This window comes from Trichoplax adhaerens, genomic scaffold (genome assembly GCF_000150275.1).
Source record: "Trichoplax adhaerens TRIADscaffold_7 genomic scaffold, whole genome shotgun sequence".
Taxonomy (NCBI): Eukaryota; Metazoa; Placozoa; class Uniplacotomia; order Trichoplacea; family Trichoplacidae; genus Trichoplax; species Trichoplax adhaerens.
In genome coordinates, this window is record NW_002060949.1 from 327777 (window position 1) to 350494 (window position 22718).

A 22718-nucleotide genomic window follows, 5' to 3' on the forward strand; every position below is an offset into this window, starting at 1 on the left:
TTTACGAAATTTAATTTATATCATATTATTCATTCTATGATTTCTTCGAAATCCCATAGCATTACAGTATGTAAGTGAAACAGATATCATATTTTATTATGATTACATGAATAAATATAATGTGAAATGCCTTCTATAGCATTGTATACGTATTTTCAAGTTAAACACCACCGTTAATTGAATTTGGAATGTACTTCAACTTTAAAGATTATTTTAAGTTTCACAGCTTTTCGATATTTTTAGGCGCTTTCTATATTGTTAGAATGCAGTGTATCCGAGTGGTAGACACAAGTCAGCTTGCACGAAATTTATAGTAAAACTTGATACATTCGTTACCTACTTAGTAATTCCGTATAATGTAACATACTGTATAATATACAATATTTTACAGTACTGTACATGCAATGCCGTATAGGCAATCCTTGCATTGAAGATAGTGTTAGCTAGTATACTTCAAACGGTATAACTACCAGTCCGCTGCAATAGTTTGCCGCTTTACTTGCACTGTGCTTAGTGGAAATCATTATAAAAAGATAAAAACAGTGGCAATATAGAAGATTCCCCTTGTAAAACCGCTTAATTGTATAGATCAGTGACCGTAGTTATCTTCCATACAAATATAGAGTAGAGAGACTATGTAGGGTGTATATCACTAATTTTTGCACCGAAATAATTATAGTTAGTTTATACCATTCAAACTACTCTGTCCATTTTTTTCTATTTATCTACTTTACCAACATACCAATATCGTAATTACGATAATCATTAATTAATTAATTAATTATTGTAACGTAGTGCGGTACACATCAGACATATGATCATTCATTATTTACTGGAGACTGGACTCATTAACAATTACAGTACATACGCCCTAAGAATTTTTTACATCACAGCACACGCCCTAACCATTTGTGCTAGAATTGTTGCTCATAAAGAACAGAGCAAGGCAGTGTTGTTGCAGTGTGCAGTAACTACGCTGTAGTGCTGTACCGTACCATATTTATTTAGTTTTGTTTTATTTGTAACTTTCTAGCACGTTGTTTGCATAGTGCTGTACTGTACTCTGTATACTGTACAGTGTACAGTACTATCCCTCACAGTACTGTATCTTTCTCTCATTCGAATTACTGAGTACAGTACAGTAGGATGTCTATTATTCAAGTATTAATGGCTAAATTTAGCCTGCTGTGACTGCGAGTTGTTGACAAGTACAGTACGCCGCCGCGTACTGTACAGTATGTTGTAGCCTTGCACTGTATGGTACTGTACTGTACACTGTACAGTGTACAATCGTTGAGATACAGTACATCCAGTATCGAATGACCTAATACAGTAGCGAATTCATACTGTACTGCACTGGACATGGATTCAAAATGCTGTCCTTACTACTATTTTAGTCCAAACTAGGCGTAAATGGATATGAAACTTGGTACAGTAAATTAAGTTGCTCTATTTAGCTAATAACCCTATTGTTACTTTACATTGTTACTTGTGCAGCATTCTAAATTGGTGTATTATAGAATTATCTCTCATACTTCAGGAAGAATAAATGTTGACCGCAGAAATATCAAGTTTGTAGTAAATTCTGTATTGAATGCTTAGTTAAAGCTTCAGTTGAAGAGCCGCCTTAACTTAAAGGGAAGGAATGGGCATCTTAAAATCCTTGGTTTGCCTGGTGATATTAACTTTTTGGGCGTCGTCGGAAGGTAGAGCGCTTTATTCTTGAGTTCTTCACGTTAGCGTAGCGTTCTTGTACACATATAAACTAAGCCATGTTGACAACATTCTTATGCTTTCCAATTTGTTTACTATGAAGTCAAAACTCCTTTGGATATAGAGTACTTCATTATGCTTTGAGAAATTTTATTTTCTGCGCCGTAGTTTAAAGAGAAGTTCGGTCATTCATGATTCAAGCTGAGGGCTACGAGTATTTGCATATTCTAGAGTATTGTCAGACGAGTACTGTTCAGTACAGTTTAGGCGCAATTGACTAATTTACTGGATGCCTTCTTGTAATTACTTGTTAGCTTCTTGAATCTTGCTTGGCTTCCTAGATCGAGTCACTTGGATGTGACTTATTACAGTACTCTATACAGTAATTATAATCCAATCAGTATGTGTTGGTTTAGAATTATACAGTACAATTACGCGTATATTAGTAGAGCCATGATTGCTAGAATTTTCGATTTCTGAATTAAGTTAACAACGTGGGCAAGACTAATACTGTCCTTTCTGACATTGTGAATTCTAAACGAGAAATCAGTAGTAATGACATAAAGTGATCAGTTATACAGTGTAATTATCAATTAAGGATCAAAGTAGACTAGTTCTGAAAGTAAAGTTATGATTAATACGATTGGGTGGAATGAATTTCTTACCCGTTTCCATCAAATAGATCTAAAGGGAACTTTATGATTTATGATGATGTTTTGCTTACTTGGACGGTATATCGTAACTTACGAATTGTGAAATGTAATCAAAGATATTGCATAAGGTCGAACTGCAGCTATCAACGTACAGTACAGTATATGTTATAACTTTAAATAAAGTAAATATATTTTTTAATCCATTTAGGATACATTACCTGTAAAGATAACTAAAACTACAAATGCAATACTGCAATTTACACTACTGTACTTCAAATTCAAATAACATATTACATCTTCATCATTGGTGCTACAATTAAACAACATAAATATTGTGTCCATTACTGTGATTCTATCATAGAGTTCAATACCGCTGTATGTTACATCACAATGTTGTTATGCAAGCTCTATAGCAATCTTGCAAAGTAGTACTAATCAGTAATTATTTAAAGGAATATCTCATTTTATCCATGCATACGTGATAGACAATTCATATGTTGCCACTAGTCTGTCTTGCGATTAATATTAGAAAGTTACGGTAACGCGGTAGCAGGACTTTCGGTTTTCATATAGAGTAGTTAGTTCTTATGGTCGAACTGTCGAGGCTAATAATGATATACAATATGTGATGTGACTTCTATTAAAGATAGACTATTATCCGAAATTCGTGATTAGCAGCATCTTAGGCTAGCTTTAAAGTATTATATTCCTAGAATCTAGTACGTCTAAGTTGATTATTTTTTTTATAGTAAAAGACGATGTTGATTGTAGAAGTGTAGTTGAAAAGTGCTGCATATAAAGCATGATCATAAATTATCTATTCATGTATTACGGATAGAAAATGATTGACGAATTTTACTTCTCCATAATCTCTAAATGATGTCATAATTAGATTGTAGATTATGCTGTGCTGTATGTAACAGAATACTATACTGTACAGTATATTGAGTGCAGCTTATACCACCATACAGTATGAGCATATTATGATAGAACGTAGCAAAGATTAAACGAAATTAATAATATAATTTGATTTACGAGTATGTGAAATTTTTTGAGAAAATTACATATTATTTATAGAAGTTCCTCTCACATCTTCAGTCTTAAGCGTAATAGGAAGTTGGCCTGCACCCATAATACTATATATAACTGGAGTGATTAGATTGCGACGCGACCTAGTAGTGCAACGTACTTCAATCTTCGACGGTATGCGTCGATGTGCATTGCTGCAGCTTGTACATTTACGTACTTGTTTCATCCACTTACCTTGTACAGTTGTCAAAAGAGCTATTACTGCCATCAAATACACGTCGTACCGATATGCCGTAAAGTACGCTTTTATTTAGAACAATGTATTAGAAAATACTGAAATATCTTGTAATTAAAGTGCCATAATATCTTCAAATACCGTGTATTGCGACTTCCTAATTGCAGATAACAAAATAGGAAATTTATAATTTACTACATAATGCAGAATACTACACTATATTAAAGTTATTATATTTCTTTATAGCTACCCAGGATTTATTTGAATAGTTTAGCTACTGCAGCAATCAGTACTGACTCCTTTATTGAACTTAAGACGCTCTGCTTAAACCACAGTATTGTCCAACAATTGTTATTCTTATAGCGCACTCCGAATACCACACATAGTTCCTATCGTCAAATTACATGTACTGATTCTTTAAAATCACTTAGGTGATATTATAAGTAATGTTATTCCTAAGGGGAATTATATGAATGATGGAACTATCTATTAGATATTTCCTAGTCTACAATAGCATCACATAGCTTGAATGTTGACGAATGGATATCATGAATATATATTTTAATGAAAGTGCTGCTGGTGAAATAAGACTTTCTAATAATGCAACATGCTGTAAATTCTTTTAGAATTCGTAGATAGCCGCTATTATTCGTGATATGATTTATGTCTGTACTTTTATAGGCGCAAATGTTGTCGAAATATTATCGGACAAGAATGTAGTGCTTGAAAACGATTCTCTGAACTTTACATGCCAAACTATAGGAAATTCGTTATATAATTTTACTCTATACAAAGACGGTAACATATTCGAGGCTTCTTCGGAAAATATTACCGCTAATTATGTAGAATTCGTAATAGAAAATATTACGCAGTCAGATATTGGCACTTATTCATGCGAAGTTTCAAGTAGAAACGGTTCCTACAGTAGCCGAAATATAACAATTACTCTTGGTGGTAAGAATATTTTGTTGCTATATATTATTAAATCTTGTGTTTAGTAATTGAATGTGTTTTACTATTCCGGTAGAATTAAAACCAGTAATTAAAAATTCGTTGGATTTATTAACACTACTATCATACAATAATCCTTTTACTCCACAGCGATACCATTAGTAACTCTGTCACCTCAAAGTAAAAACGTAAGTGAATTTCAGCAATTGGTACTACAATGCAATGGAAGCGGTAATCCTTCACCATCGTTTACGTGGTTCAAAGATGATGTCGAGATAGACAATCTTACATACAGTATTACAAGCAGTATGGACGGGAGCAGTATTCTAAATGGGACTGCGTCAGGCAACTCAGCGGGAAATTACTATTGCGAATTATGGAATCAGTTTTCTAGAGTGAACAGTTCTTCTGCTTCTGTAATTATATATAGTAAGTTGAATTATGGTTTCTTTGATTAGGTTACATTGGACGCTTATTGCGCTGCTTTTGAAACGAAATATCTTTATTTTTGATTCTAGCGTTGCCTTACTTTACTGTTAAGCCGCTTAATAAAACTATCAAGATTGGCGATAGTGTATCTTTTGAGTGTAATGCAAGCAGCATTCCACTACCAAATATTAACTGGTATAGAAACGGTAATCTATTGAACAGTAGTAGCTATAATATTACGTCAGGACTAGGGTATAGTCTTCTAACCATTAATAATGTGGAAAATGGTCACAATGGAAGTTACCGATGTGAGGCCTATAACAGCTTTGATTCTGCTTTAAGAAAGGATGCTAATACGTCGCTGATTGTACTAGGTAATATGTTTAACAATTGTTATAATAAGGAGAGCATTCAATAAGTGCACAGTATTTAACTCACCTGCTCGTCTAAAGGGAATATGGGGTTATTAATAAACTTCGGCATAATTATATATATATATAAAAGGCTATATGAAATGTTGTTTACTAAACGACCTACGGTATGTAATTTATCGTAGCACCTCCCGGACAGATACCAGAGATTAAGATCATCGCGTCATCTAAATCTTTTGATATTGCTTGGGCTCCGCCACTATTCTTGGGCAATTTGTTTGTATCAAATTATACAATTAAAATTTCGCAATTAACCAATCAGAACTATACTTCACCTAATTGTAATGGAAGCCTGCAGTCTGGTGAATGCATAGTTAACAAAACGATGGCCACGATCATGGATTTACATCCAGCCTTAAAATATTATGTTCGCATAGTCGCTAGTAATGCGGTAGGATCTAGTATCCCGAAAGAAATCTCAGCTTATACGGATGAAGCAGGTGATACCACATTGCATTAATATAATGATTACCAGATTTATTACGCTGAAGCTAATAACTTGTGATATGTGTTGCTTTATTAGCACCCGGCAAGATAGCCATAATATCTGCTATGGTGCTCAGTGCAACTGGTATTAATATTTCATGGGGGCAGCCTTTGCCATTGAATGGGATTGTTAGGTATAGATTGCAAAGAACACTAGCAAATGAAAGCAATTGGCAGTTAATTTTTGATGGCAATGAAACAAGAGAGTTTAACGATATGGGACTGCATCCTTATACGGTATATTCATATCGTGTTATGGCATATAATTTAAAATACGGATTGAATGGATCAGAAAGCGAATCTATTAACGAAACAACAAAACAATCTGGTATGATATGATATAAATTGATAAACTATACAGCAATAATGATGGTGGGTACATGTAGGAGTATATGTACGAGCTTATGTTTAGTGTATATAAATGATTAATATTATATGTATGGAACTTACATATATGAATTGCAATCTTCTGAATATGTACGTATAAATAAGTACTTATAAGTAATACTTATGACTATTATACGTATTTAGCTCCAAGTGCACCGCCACAAGAAGTAAAAGTATCAACAACAAATTCGACTAGTCTAAATGTAGTATGGCGATCACCACCTGATGGTAACAAGAACGGCATTATTACAGAGTATCTGATTCAATATAAATCGGTATCAGAAGCATCATATAAAAATGTCAGTGTCGAGGGTAATATATTCAGTGTTGACCTTGTAAGTTTACAAATTTTCACCAACTATACGATAACGGTAGCTGCCAGAACTCAGGTTGGCCTAGGACCTAATAGTCCTAGTATAACAAGACGAACAGACGAAGACGGTTAGTTAAGTATATGAATTTACACTAAAACATGCTTACACTGTAATAAATTTATATTAATTATATTCTACATTATGTTATAAATATAGTATTCAAAGTAGTAACATTTAAATACTGTAGTTAAATATAATTAAATAGATAGAAGAAGGTAATGTAAAATTATTTACAGTACACATATTACGGAAACAAGATAAATATACTGTACTAAATGTACTGTATATTACAATACAATTATTAGCTGATATTTTATATATATACTGTAGTAATAAATAAATTCAATTATTTTATAGTAAGGAAATCAAATAGAGTATTAGATACGTTAATACGTGATATTAAACGTTTATAAAGAGAATCATGTTTATTTATTTCAGTTCCTAGTATCGTTATGGATGTATCTGTAACGGTGATCAACTCGACTTCTATTAATATTACATGGGGCGCACCATTAAAGCTAAACGGATACGTAGGATATAAATTAGAAAGGACATTAGCAAATGAAAGTCAATGGGAATTAATCTTCGACAGTACAACAAGGGGATTTACTGATACAGGATTACATCCATATACAGTATATTCATACCGTGTTCTCGCATATAACTTAAAATACAACTTAAACAGCTCAGAAAGTCAAGAAGTTAACGGAACGACAGAACAATCTGGTATAGTATACAAATATAAAGCAATATAGTCTTTATTTACTTATTTAATTAATTAGTTAATAAATCAAGGATATTATTTATGTAGCTATATACTATATTGTATAAATATGTATAGATATATGTGTAATATACATATATATATAAAATTATACTGCACATATAATACGATGGGAATTATTAATTATCATATATGCGTATTATATAATACACTTAGTTCCAAGTGCAGCACCACAAGAAGTAAAAGTATCAACAACAAATTCGACTAGTCTAAATGTAGTATGGCGATCACCACCTGATGGTAACAAGAACGGCATTATTACAGAGTATCTGATTCAATATAAATCGGTATCAGAAGTATCATATAAAAATGTCAGTGTCGAGGGTAATATATTCAGTGTTGACCTTGTAAGTTTACAAATTTTCACCAACTATACGATAACGGTAGCTGCCAGAACTCAGGTTGGCCTAGGACCTAATAGTCCTAGTATAACAAGACGAACAGACGAAGACGGTTAGTTAAGTATATGAATTTACACTAAAACACGCTTACACTGTAATAAATTTATATTAATTATATTCTACATTATGTTATAAATATAGTATTCAAAGTAGTAACATTTAAATACTGTAGTTAAATATAATTAAATAGATAGAAGAAGGTAATGTAAAATTATTTACAGTACACATATTACGGAAACGAGATAAATATATTACTGTACTAAATGTACTGTATATTACAATACAATTATTAGCTGATATTTTATATATACACTGTAGTAATAAATAAATTCAATTATTTTATAGTAAGGAAATCAAATAGAGTATTAGATACGTTAATACGTGATATTAAACGTTTATAAAGAGAATCATGTTTATCTATTTCAGTTCCTAGTATCGTTATGGATGTATCTGTAACGGTGATCAACTCGACTTCTATTAATATTACATGGGGCGCACCATTAAAGCTAAACGGATACGTAGGATATAAATTAGAAAGGACATTAGCAAATGAAAGTCAATGGGAATTAATCTTCGACAGTACAACAAGGGGATTTACTGATACAGGATTACATCCATATACAGTATATTCATACCGTGTTCTCGCATATAACTTAAAATACAACTTAAACAGCTCAGAAAGTCAAGAAGTTAACGGAACGACACAACAATCTGGTATGATCTACATAAGATGATAATACTTTATTATGCGGTTGATATGTTTTATCGTTTAATCTTTATGTATATATGTAGATTTATTAGTAAATAACATTTATAAAACATTACTTATTTTATGTCTAGTACCAAGTGCATCCCCACAAAAAGTACAAGTAACGACGATAAATTCAACTAGCTTAAAAGTAACGTGGAAATCACCTCCTGATGGTAACAAGAATGGCATTGTTATTATATATCTGGTTCGATATAAATCAGTATCAGAACTGTCTTATAAAAATGCCAGTATGAATGGCACCATTCTCAGCGTTGATTTGGCAAATTTAGAGATTTTTACAAACTATACGATATCGGTAGCAGCCGGAACTAGTATTGGCCTAGGGCCATATAGCCCCCAAATAACTGGTTTAACCGATGAAGACGGTAAGATGATTTTTATCCATATATATAAATTTGTATTTCTATCGTTTCTATGTGTTTAATTCATAAGATTCGTCAATCGATGCAAGGAAAAATCAGCTTACGGTAACAAACTTAGTTATTTAATTCAGTCTAAATCATTCCTCGCTTCATTTTACAGTGCCTCTGGATCCTCCAAGGAATATCTTAGTTGTTGATTATAACGCCACTGCTCTTCGAATACTATGGTCTCCACCAGTACGATCATATGGTAGAATTGCATATCTCGTTTATCAAATAGGATCCGTGGCTAATACTGCAGATCTATTAATTTATAATGGATCCTTAACTGAAGCATATGCCAGAAATCTGGAAGAGTTCCGTAATTATACTTTCTTTGTGAAAGCATATAATATTAAGTATAACCTTGAAGGTCCTTCAAGCATCCACGCAGTTGGTGAAACAAGACAAGAAAGTAAGTTTATTCAGTTGTACCTTATGCTTCTAGTTAAAAGGCACATATTTAACTTGGCATTTTTTTTGGTTTTGTTTATCAAATTGGCTTTTGGTATCATTTATAAAGAACCTAGTGAATCCCCTCAGTCTGTCATTGTCAGAGCCTTTAATTCAACCAGCCTAAATATCACATGGAGTCCACCACCGATTTTGCATCAAAATGGACACATTACCCAGTATAGATTAATCTATTTCAAAGCTAACAATAGCGAAGTTTATTCTACCATTGTAGTTAACGGAAACAAGAGAAATATAATACTGGTTGGTTTAGACAAGTTTACCGCTTACAACGTCACAATAAGTGCTGCTACAGCTGTTGGTTTTGGCCCGTATAGCTCTTTAGTGAGTGTAAAAACGGATGAAGATGGTAAATCAAAGTCTCCATTTATTTAACCTAAGTTGTTCGATGCTTCATTTATTCTATTATTGACTACATTTATATGTGATCTCTAAATTAGCGCCTGAGAGCCCAGCGAACGATTTTAATGCGTTTACTATCAATTCTACGGCTATCTTTTTAAACTGGACAGTGCCCATTGTACCTAATGGCATCGTTGAATATTCAATTTATCAACAGCTCGATTATTTGAATAGTCCTCAAGAAATAGTCTATCAAGGGCCTGATACATCTTATGTTGCCCGTAATCTGCATGCTTACTTTAATTATACTTATCGGATAGTCGTATATAATAAAAAATACAACTTAGAAGGTCCAAGTACTAAATCGATTAAAAGGCAAACTGATCAAGACGGTTAGTGGGTTTCAGGTGTTACACCTACGGCAAATAATAATAGAATATTGCTTGAGAAAATTGATGAGTAATTGTAATACTTTGTTTCAATACCATTATTTGAGAGAAGTTATTTAGGTAGTCCGAGAGTCTAGCGTTACAAATATTACCTTTAAGCATAACGCAATGAATGATCTTACTGAGATTCACCGCTATTTATCATATGCTAATGATAGTTATTATATACTTTAATTTTTTTCACCTATGCAGCTCCAAGTGCTCCACCAAGGAATGTTACTGGTTTTGGAAATTCGTCAACTACCATTTATCTTAATTGGGATCCACCCTCAATTTTTGATGAAAATGGTATCATCCTTTTGTATTCGATTCGATACATGAATATCCAAACAAATGTAACCGTGCAGAAGGAAGTCGTTGGAACTAGAAATTATGCCCTTTTAGAGAATCTTAAAAAATGGAGCGAATACAGAATTGCGATCTCCTGTTCCACAGTTATTGGGAGAGGACCTTTTAGTGCAATTCTCTCTGTCATGACTGATGAGGATGGTATGATGCATTTTATGAAATGTAGACTGTATTTAAATCCATATTTTATTAAATTTCTCACTTTTAAATGTTCTAATGTGTTACAGTACCGGCGTCACCCGTACGGGATTTGAACATAACTGCCGTCAATTCTACCACTTTAATGGTGTCCTGGTTACCGCCCACTATCCCAAATGGAAGGGTTAAATTTCTTGTGTACTCAAATGCTGTTGATACAATTGGCAGCATACTTGCATGTAATGTAGAGCAACTGCATTGCAGCATAGTTGGTCTTCAAGAGTATACGGACTACAACATTACTGTCGTCGTTTATAACTTTAAATATGATCTACTTGGACCGCCTAGCGAGAGCGTTGTTGGAAGAACTCTACAAGACGGTATAATGGTTTATGTTGGAGACACTTTGTTTTCATTTGTGATTATTTTAACATTTGTTTTGTTCTATAGTTCCTTCAGCGCCACCAATGAATGTTTCTATTACTGTGCTTAGCGATACGAGTTTAGGAATACGTTGGAACGCTCCATTGCAAAAAGATCAAAATGGGATTATTACATCTTACCAGATTCGCTACAATATCAGCTCGTTAAATCCTATTAAGGAATCTTATTTTACAAATTATACCCTTTCCGGTTTATCAATTTTTACTGTTTATGGCATAGAAGTAAGAGCTAATACAGTAGTTGGTTCCGGACCATGGAGTGAAATTATATATAATAGGACGGATGAAGCCAGTAAGTTTCTTTATTATTTTGACCTTCAAATTTCAAGGAACTGAGCAAATATACTATTGCGATCTCGCACGCAATCGTACTTGGAGTACGTTACTAACTATTTAATATTTCGTACGTTACATTTATAGTTCCGGCTTTTAGTCCGAATATAACAAGTATTTCTAATATTCAAAATACCACGGTTACATTGCACTGGCCGGTAAGCATGCAACATTTCAGATACGAGATTAAGGTTGACGTTAGCCAGTAGGCATAAAATTTTGTTTCCTTTCTAGGCTTTAGCATTATCTGAAAGACATGGAATTATCATTGGCTTTCATATCATCCTAAACAATACAGATTTTGAAATATTTCAAAATGTCACCATATCTGCTGCTGATGCTAGTGTTTCTATTGGGGAGAGAAGCTACGTCATTACAAATCTGAAACCATTTTCTACATATGATATTGCATTGCAAGTATTTAATAAGAAAGGCCCAGCAGCGATTGGATTTACTAAGTCTGTAAAGACGACGGAAGGAGGTAAATGAACAAACAGAAGAAAATTCTATTTTATATTTGCGGCTAGACAACACAATAATCGGGAATAGTTTTACTAATCTAGTATTAAATTTGATTTATAATTGAACCAGTTCCTACAGGTCCACCCATTAATGTAAATGCAAATTTGGTAGCAAGGTCAACATCTTTAAACATCACCTGGCAGTTACCGGTCGCTGATGATAGGAATGGAATTATCGACCGTTTCATAATTTATTATGAACCTTTCGCCACTTCATCAACAATTCAGCAAACTGCCGTAGCCGGAAATATTACAAATTATCTTCTGCAAGGCTTACAGATTTGGACAAACTATTCTATTTCTATCTGTGCTGTTACAATAGCTGTAGGACCTTGTAGTATAAACGTTTATACCCAGACCGATGAATCTGGTAGGTTCATACGAAGCGTCAATTGCCGTACTGGAAAGTTTACTTATTTCTAAATTGTTAAATTTTAGTTCCAAAGAACCCTCAAGACTTGACTGCGACTACAGTATCGACAACTCAAATACGTTTAAGTTGGAGGGCACCATTAGAGCCGAATGGAATAATTAAATATAACGTCTATGGTTCTCAAGTCTCACAACCTCCATATATTATCGGATCAACTGAATCATTATTTTTTTTCGTGCGTGGCTTGAAGCCCTACCATTACTACTCATTTTTTGTAAAAGCTTTAAATAAGAAATACTCGTTACTAAGTAACCAGAGTAATCTTGCAACAAATCGTACTTTGCAAGGTAAGATTGCGTAATAATACTTCACATTTCAGCAGAATTAGTGTTTGTTATCTCAGCAATAAATCTTTCTTTTTATACTTAGCTGCTCCTGGGCCCTTGCGTAATGTTACGGCCATACCACTATCTTCAACTTCTATTAATATCAATTGGCTGCCACCTTTACCGGAAGAACTTAATGGAATAATTAGTAGATACAATGTCGAGTACAAACTTGTTGGGCGCAATGAAAGCAAGGTCGAAACTACTCTTAACAATGCAACGACTTCACTTATTATTAGTGGCTTACGGAAATTTTCCGAATATCGAATAGTAGCTTACGCCATTAATGATTTCTTGGTGAGAGATGGCAACGGAACGACTTCTGCTCCTATCACAGTTATAACGAAAGAAGATGGTAAGAAATCAAATTAATGGATGAACTTGAAATTAAATCCAACCTATTCTTATAGTCTGTTATATTACAATTTCAGCACCAAGTCAAGGACCCGTTCCGTCAATCATTGGTATTACAGATCGTCGCATTACTATTACTTGGAATGTATGTAATAGAATCTGATATCTGTCGTAGAAATGAGCGTAACAGAAATGATAATAATAATGACTTTGATGATGTAATTATCTTATTAAATAAGGCTTGTAATTTTTCAGAAACTTGCCGTACAGTACAGAAATGGGATAGTCAGAGGATATGTTATATCTTACTATGATCCGTGGAATATGATAAATAAAAACGTAAACTTAACTAGCAATGATTTATCTCTAAATGAGAGTAGCTTTGTTTTCGTTGTGAAAGCATTACATCCGTTTACAAACTACTCATTCGGTATCGCAGCGTATACTTCTGTCGGAGTTGGGCCGGCTAATGTTCAAGCACATGCTACAACGAACCAGTCTGGTATATTTGAATCGTATTAATTCTCAATTTTGCTGATTAAAATCTAGAATCAGTTACTGATTTATATAGTGGAGTGCGTTAGGAGACTTAAAAACTTATTTTCTTTAAACCTACTTTTCATTCTTGCAGCTCCGGACGCAGCTCCAAGAGGTGTTCAGGGAACAAACACGAGTGCCACAAGTATTTTGATAATGTGGTCTCCCCCAGTAGCAATTAGTATTAACGGAATCATCACGAAATATGTTGTGAAAGTGAATAATTTTACCAGAGAAACAACTCTAAACCAAATTGAAGTTGCTCAACTCTCAGTCTTTACAAAATATGCAGTCCAAGTCGCTGCTTATACTGTTGATATTGGTCCTTTCAGTAGCCTCATATACATTTACACGGATGAATTGAGTAGGATTTGTGAAGCTATTTCTATTCTGCTGAGTCGTAGCGTTAGCAGTTAGGTGTTTTCTTACTAAAGTTCACTATATTTTCTTGTTTTTTAATAGCTCCAGGATCCGTCGCTGTGTTGAATGCAACAATAATTCCTCCACAAATTCCAGTAACTGACCGTTCTCCTGTTGGATTGCAAGTTAATTGGTTTGCACCTGCAATGCCTAATGGAATTATTATAGACTATGTACTAGAATATTTCCCGACTAGAAATGCGAGCTTGATCCGAACTGTTACTGTCGATTGCTGTTTCTATTCTATTAATGATTTAGGTATTTCATAAAGTGTAAAATAAACAAAGTATCTAGGAATTATATCAAACTTATCATTAAACTTTCGGCTCGGCTCCATATTAAAAGTTGCTTGAATCTTTCAGTTGCATTTCAGTATTACAACGTTTCGTTGACTCCTTCTACTTCCAAGGGATATGGTAGCACGGCTATGATCATGATTAGAACAGACTCTACGGGTAAATTACTGTATTAATGAATCGTAAAAATGTATTCAATAGCCTGAAAATTTTTTATCTATTATGTAGTTCCGTCCGAGGTTCGCTCTTTAGAAGTTGCACGGACAACATCTACAGAAATAGATATAGAATGGCAATCCCCGTTGCGTCCAAATGGCTTAGTTAATTACACTATTTCTTATAGAACCAGTCGTGCATCGCTCGATACTGTAATATATACCAACGATACCTATGCTAAATTGGAAAATCTAGAAAAATATACTTTTTATCATATTTCCGTTCAGTCGTATAATCGAGAAAAATTATTGCCCAGTTCTAAATCACCGATGAATATTACTATTCGAACACAAATAGCTGGTAAACAATTAATGAATTATTATTCTGATATCTTTACATAATTTATTAAAGAACGTGAAAGACTTGTATTTATATTAATGACTTAAATAATCTTAAATATTCTTAAAATTTTGTAGCTCCTGATGATTCTCCACAGAATGTGACGGTGATGGCAATTAATCAGACAAAAATATTTGTATCATGGAAACCACCTGCAAAGCCAAACGGTGTAATAGCAAGATACGTAATAAGGCAAACCAACACTGCTAATGAAATCATTGGTGTTGACACTTACGTCAGCAATAGAACTAACGAAACATTGATTAATTTGTCACCAAATACGCTGTATGGAATAAGTGTACGTGCTGCGACTTCGAGAGGAAATGGACCATTTTCGCAAGCTGTATTTATAAAAACAAACCGCTACGGTATGGTCATTCTATATTAGACTATAGGTTATCAGTCGTGTAACATCGTTAATATCGTAACTATTGAAACTTTTTATTGTAGTTATATCGCCAGGTTCTTCTCCGACAGTAAATCAAACTGGTTCTGATAACGTTGTGATAAATATCCAGCCACCCAATCAAGCTGCTGGAACTAATAATGCACTGTTAGTATGCCAAAATTTGGGATACGTACTGCCCTGTAAATAATAAAGATATACCTTATCGTGTACATGTATCCGATTAGCGGACACATGCTATGCTGTTTTTGATGGTTAACTTTTCTTTTCCAAAACGAATTTTGTGTTATAGGTATTATCAAGTGATTGTGGTTCGAGTAGCGAAAAATGCTGAGCTTGATCTTTCACCAATTCAGTTATCAGAGCGAATCAGACCGTTTAATGATAGCAGGCAGCCAGATTTAAACGTTCCTTATATAACATGCCAGTTCCTTGCTAGTGACTATAGTAAAAGAAAGGCGTTTATCATTGGAAGTAGGTCAGAAAAGTGTAGTGGAAATGTAACTAGCAGCCAAAGCAGGAGGAAAAGAGCTACGTCATGCGACAACTACGATTATAAAAACCCTTCGCTATCTCCAAGTTCATATTACTTATTCTTTACTCGTGCCATTCTTGATTGTACCGATCCTACACAGGTAAATGCCTGCATTAAAAACTTCAACATACAGTACAGTTTCGTACTACATTGGTATATGGTGGGCATTATTTGTAATATCTAATAATCGTAACTGCTTACATTCACATATTTGCTTAATTCATGTATAGATCACCTACTCTTTCAGCCAAATTTCCGTTACTATCGAAACTGGTATGTACCATTTAGCGTTAGTGTATGTATGTATGTATGTATGTATAAGTTAAAATATATTCGAAACTAATGTAACCTTCTCAAGTGACTATATATTTCTGATTTGTTTAGCTTTTAATCCAAGCATAACTATAGCCATTGCTATCGTTGTTTCGATAATCATTCTTGGTATTGCGACTGGAGGTTTTATCTATTGGAGGTTAGTTTATCAAGGATTTTTTGGCTCTCCTAGAGTGCTCGATAGCATGCATATATAGTAATCTATTAAGCGACACAAACTATTGTGGAGTTTGCCATGCTTAAATTAACAAAGTTGATGGCTGTAACGTAAATAATACGATATAGGAAATATTACCAACCACTCCACAAAGATAGCAAGAGCAATAATTCGTTACTACTGACACAGTTGACTGATAGCCATGTGAATAACCATATGCAAGATATTACCGAAAGATCAGGTATCATGGTTGTAGTCAAGAGTTAATATTGATACGCTGTAAGTTAAAGTGAAAACCGTTTCAAATACAAATATGAAATGCCCTTTTATATTTTATTACAGGTAAGCCAATAAGTGCCTCGGAATTCTCACTACATGTATCCAATTTGCATAAGGATGGAGATATTGGATTCTCTCAACAGTACAGTGTAAGATCATTTAATTAATTATAATTAATTACCGATTAAAAACGTGTACTGAATATTAACTGTTGATTTAAATACTTTATTTTCATTCTAACCATTTATACAGCCAATTTTTTTGCTTTTGGTATTAAGTTCTGATCGTAAATTTTTTTAGACCATTCAACAAATAAATAACAAGCATGAATCAAATTGCGGGCGACATCCTTTCAACATTAAGAAAAATCGCTATGCCAATATTACATGCTGTATGTAACCGTATAATTGGAATACCTGCAATATTCTTTTTCATTCCGTTATAGCGACTTAATATTATTACAGATGATCACTCGCGAGTTAGACTTGCGCCTGTGGATGGTGAAGAAGGGTCGGATTATATTCATGCCAATTATATTGATGTATGAAATCTTATTCTTCTGCAGGAGTCTATACTTAAAAAATAGTTTAACTGTTCTTTTTATTTATTAATCTAATTTACTAACTAGGGTTTTGGCGAGACTGCAGCTTATATTGCAACTCAAGGTAAACTAGATGTGTTTATGAATGAGGGTTTGATTCAATGCAGTTATATCTTAATGTAATGTTTAAGCGTAATTTTAAAAACCTGCATGCAATGCTTTTAGGACCTACGAAAGCTACAGTTGCTGACTTTTGGCGCTTGGTGTGGGAGAAAGAGATATCTACCATAGTGATGTTAACCAATGTCGTAGAGAATCGAAGAGTAAGGATGTAATAACGTACATGCAAGTGGATGACATTACATCAATTTATTAAATTGTAAATCTCTAATTTGTCTTGTCCGCAGGAAAAGTGCCTTCAATACTGGCCGACGGAAAATGAAGAAAGATTTAAATCAATTACAGTTAAAATTGTTGAATCCTTTAATTTAGCAGATTATACTGTAAGGCGGTTTGAATTATGCAAAGTAAGGATAACTAGTTATTGATTACGAGATCTAACACTTTTAAGCTTAAATGTTCAGGTGAAATCATTCTGTAAATTTTTTACATTCTTTAACAGGAAGGGAATGAGAAGAGTCATGAAACTACTCAATTCCATTATACGTCTTGGCCTGACCATGGTGTGCCAAAGCATTCTACTTCAATCCTTAGTTTCGTAAGGAAGTCTAGCATTTTTCATAGTAATAACAAGACAGGACCAATGCTTGTTCACTGCAGGTTAGCCTGATAACGTAACGATTGAAAAAATATGTAATTGATAAATTGGATTAAAATTTAATCTTATTATTGGCTTCTTTCTTGTTTGTGAAGTGCTGGTGTAGGAAGAACAGGAACCTACATTACACTAGATGCTATGTTGAAAAGATTAAGAAAAGATAAGACTGTTGATGTTATGGGATTTGTTGTGAATATGAGAAAAAATAGAAACTATATGGTTCAAACCGAGGTATTATTTGCTGATTGGAGAAGGTCCTTTTGCTCACCCTTAAGCTATTTCTTCTTTATTCAATATTTAGACGCAATATATATTCATACATGATGCTTTGGTCGAGGCTGTAAGATGCGGAAATACATCAGTTGCGGCACATAATTTTTCTGAATACTATCGCAATTTGAAAATGCAGCAACCGAATGGTGATAAAACACTGCTAGAAGCTGAATATTCGGTAAATATACAATTATTATATATGAAGTATGATATATCTGAATATGTAGTCATGCAGAATGTGAAGATCCTTCTCATTATCAATAGAATCTTCGAAATATTTCATATGATCGAAAAATTTGTGAGGGAAAGAAATCATATAACGTAAATAAGAACCGAGATAAATCTATATTTCCGGGTAATTTGCGACTAGTAGAAAGCTCATTTATTGCGATATTTTTTACCAATTTATTGAGCTTTATTATATGAGAATGCTATGACTGCTATGTGTTAGATGACGAATACCGTGTTCGCTTATCAATGGTACCTGGAATTGATGGATCTGACTATATTAACGCTGGTTATGTTGATGTAAGTAGATTAAACATGGTGTGTAAGGAGTCGGAAAACATTTTTATTTAATGGTGATCATCGAGGTGCATAAAAGAGAGAATGAAATTGTCTTGAGATTTATGTAATTAACATTTTGTTTATACAGGGATATCGTCGAACGAAGGCGTACATTGTGACACAAATCCCCTTAGACAGCACTATAGGAGACTTTTGGAGAATGATCTGGGAACAACAATGTCGTGTAATTGTAGCATTAACTACAGAAAGTGATCACGAACTGGTTTGCAACTAGCTCCTTATCAGCTGGATTGTTTCTGTTTCACCAAGCATTTTAATTTTTAGTTCTAAGATTTTATCCATTAATTTAATTTCAGTATGCTAAGTACTTACCCAGCGTCAAAAAGAAGAAGATATTTGAAGAAATATCTGTAGAAGCGTTAAAACAACGTAAAAATGAATCTTACGTGTCAACTGATCTAAAATTATTTCATAAACAGGTTCTTGATAATGTTTTAATATTAACATACCATATATTATGGCAATCATATTAGTAAAAGTGCTTTTCGCTTATCTAAGTATTTTATTGTATTGAAGGAGTCAGCTTCGAAAATTGTCCGCCATCTTCACTACCTAAATTGGAAGAATGAAGCTCTATCACAGCACAGTCAAGATATTGTAGATTTAATAGATCAGGCTGAAAAAATACAACCTCCGAACCGAAATAAAGCCATGACTGTCATTTCCAGGTACTGACATTGATTGCAAATGAGTTTAGTAAACAACCAGTTGAAACTATTCCTTTCTTTAGAACTGGAACTGGCCCCGCTGGAATGTTCATCACACTCGCAATATCACTAGACAAACTTAAAACAGAAAAAGAAGTAGATATTTTTCAAATAGTAAATAAATTGAGGAGCCAAAGACCAGGCATTATGCAAACACAGGTAATATAACACTTATTTGGTATTACTGTAAAGATACGCGAAAGCACTGCATGAGCAAATTAATAGATGATAATATTTACGAATATGCTACGAAAGATGAGCTTGAAAATCTGGGTATTTTTGACATAATGAAATCTCACTAACCGAGGAGTGATGGCATACGTTACTATGAGCTACGGACTTATAATATGATATAATAACGGCTGTAATTATCAGTAAATAATGCCTTCAATAGCAAATTTCTTAAATGCTGAAAGAGATTTATTTTTGGGTACTGTATGTTAACACCAGTTTAAGTCACTAAGTAATGCTAAAGAGCGATTAAGTGGAGCAGTTCATTCCGATTTTTGAATACTATCGAATTAATTCAGAAGCAATAATAGTGTATAAAAGGCGATTTTGGCAATATATTGTGCATATATTTTTGTTACCGTTGCAGCTATGAGTCTTATTGAAAATAGTGCATTCTTTAATTATAAAGATTTTTAAAGAAATATATGAAGCATTATTTGTGCATCATAATTGCCATGCTCAGTCTCTCGAATCTTGTAATTATATTCGACTACCAAATGCTCATCTATGTAGAAAGATAAGGCAGCAATCTTTGATAAAATCGGAATCATCAATTTTCTTTTGCTATAATTTTATGTAGTGCTAAATAATATTTTAGGTAATATTGTAATCCATGATCTTCCAATTTTTTTGCTAAAGTCGCGCATCATATTCTTATTTCAGGACCAATATACGTTCTGCTATGAAACATTGGTAGAATACATGAAATGATTTGCGCATATTTCAATACTCCACGAAGTATCCTCTTTAGAATTAACAAAAATTTTATCGCTTATTTGTACTTCATATGCGAATGCAATCCATCTATAGGCATACATAGTTTTCAAGCTATGCTAATTTTTTTTATTGTCCGCAAATATTAATTATTTTTCGGAATTATTAATTGTACTATTTAGAAATATAAACTCAAAAATGAATCTACTATTTTAATTGCTTGTTGTTTTAAATAAGATATTTATTTGCGATACAGCCACAAAATTTATACTGCTGCAGAAGTATACGGTAGTTTGTAGCTTTACTAATACAATTTCAGTTATAAACTTAATAGACTTGGTACGCAAATCTCTGTCTTCACAATCATGCTTGTTAGTTATACAGTTGGCAAAACTGACTGTAAAAATTATACTTTAGCAAATCTACCGCGTATAAGCTAGAGTTATTTGATAGCAATTAACTGTCCGCATGCAATGTCTTACGTGGAATTCTTATATTGATTGTCCTCTGATTATAGTTTTAGTGTCAAATATTAGTGCTATCAACGGTTGTGCCACTACGGATAAAAATTAACTATAAATGGTTATTATCTTATGAGACTCGCCTTTGAATAGTTCAAGTGTAAGAAATCATTAGTGATTTATATTTTTATTTGTTAAGATATCAATAACAACGGCAAAGGGTAAGTGCATAAAAGTATATATATATAATACAGGTCATGCATCAATTTTATATATATATTTACACTATATTTATACATATATGCATCCGCATTCTATAAGACTTTATATACTCTTGTAAGAAAACGTAACATACTTCTTGTTGTCGTTCTTAATTAATTTATATACTTTGTCTCTGAAGTATACAGTACTTGGACTTCTTCAACATTTTATACCATGTGAATAAAATTTCATCTAGCATAAATTTTGCTTAGATCATATCATATTACTTATATTGTATTTAGGTCTGGTATACTCGTGTGCAGTGTGGATGCGATAGATTGTAACTAAGAATTATGATAACGGTGCATCTTAGCTCTGTAGTTGTTTCATTAGAAGAAATTGCGATAGCGTATACCAAGTAATTACTATCTAATTTCAAACGGTGTTTTTTTTTACTGTAATGGGCAATTAACTCAGACTTTTGCACTAGTAGTTTACGAATATTGTAACACGAGAATAATCGTCGTTAGCCTGATAGCAAGTGCGCCGATTGAATTATTTTATGGTAGAGAAACATCTTTTCGACCTTTTCGACTACTTTAGCTTCGGTATAGGATGTTGACAATACCTAATACTACGTGTGTGACAGTAGAGGTTTGCTTAATTTTAGCAAATTTAAATTTGAGACTGTAGTGCAGCCCCAAATATAGCTTGGATTGTGATTGCAAGACTATACGAGAGTAGTAGTACTCGTTTGTTAGATTGTATGATTTTGAAGATATCTATTTGTAGAAGAGTTTTACGTACGTATTGTCTTGATACTATTGAGATTTTCATAATAAGGTTCTGAGATAATAATAGATAGCGTTAATTATGTTAGTGCTGTGAGCATTGTATTGCTAAGACGCGTGAATAATGAATAGCTCGTGCGATGATAACTGTTATCTTGCGACTAAATTGGCAAGATATGATTGTAATGTGTAAAATTTATTCTGTAACAAAGAACAAATAAACCGCGAGCTTTTGTTGTAGTGATATAGTCCAGATATGTAGAAGTAGTCCTTGATAAATAAAAACAAAATGATTTATGTGATAAAGTGAACCTTGCAAGAAACTGTAGTTCTTGTTGTTATACTTTTGAGAAGACACTTTATCACATACTGTAACTGTAGTTGATTATAGTTTCCATATTACGCCAATCTTAAATTTAAAACTTGCTAGACTTATAAATAGCAATATTAAGTTTTGCAATATCTTAGAGAGAGCCTAATGCTCCAGAGTCAATCATAGACGATTATGATAGGATATGCGTAATTTAACTTCATTTTTTAGACCCAACTTCCTTAGTAGAAATCTTATTAAATTCTTAGCGACTTCGTTAGACGTAGTCTAGACTTTCTTCATAAGAATACTGTAATTTACAGGGCCAAACTGGATTTCCAAGAGCATCTGAATGAGACACTTTGGATGTGTTAGATTTATTATTGAATAATTTACTA

The 22718-nt window shown here is 33.3% G+C and overlaps 2 protein-coding genes across 2 annotated transcripts; both read left to right on the plus strand.

Annotated features, from left to right (window-relative positions):
• Positions 1 to 7140: 7140 nt before the first annotated feature.
• TRIADDRAFT_57814 (uncharacterized protein) lies at positions 7141 to 7930 on the plus strand (the record flags this gene model as incomplete). Its single annotated transcript, XM_002113874.1, has 2 exons — positions 7141 to 7414; positions 7629 to 7930. The coding sequence occupies 2 exons, from the start codon at positions 7141 to 7143 to the stop codon at positions 7928 to 7930; spliced, it is 576 nt and encodes a 191-aa protein (XP_002113910.1).
• A 9246-nt stretch (positions 7931 to 17176) lies between these two features.
• TRIADDRAFT_27423 (uncharacterized protein) lies at positions 17177 to 20554 on the plus strand (the record flags this gene model as incomplete). Its single annotated transcript, XM_002113875.1, has 14 exons — positions 17177 to 17266; positions 17354 to 17390; positions 17492 to 17589; positions 17674 to 17793; positions 17889 to 18046; positions 18140 to 18275; positions 18346 to 18495; positions 18582 to 18672; positions 18769 to 18845; positions 18973 to 19107; positions 19202 to 19324; positions 19422 to 19573; positions 19636 to 19771; positions 20507 to 20554. Coding segments are annotated over 14 exons (1551 nt in total), but the record flags the coding sequence as incomplete, so codon positions are not given.
• Between the last annotated feature and the right edge of the window lie 2164 nt (positions 20555 to 22718).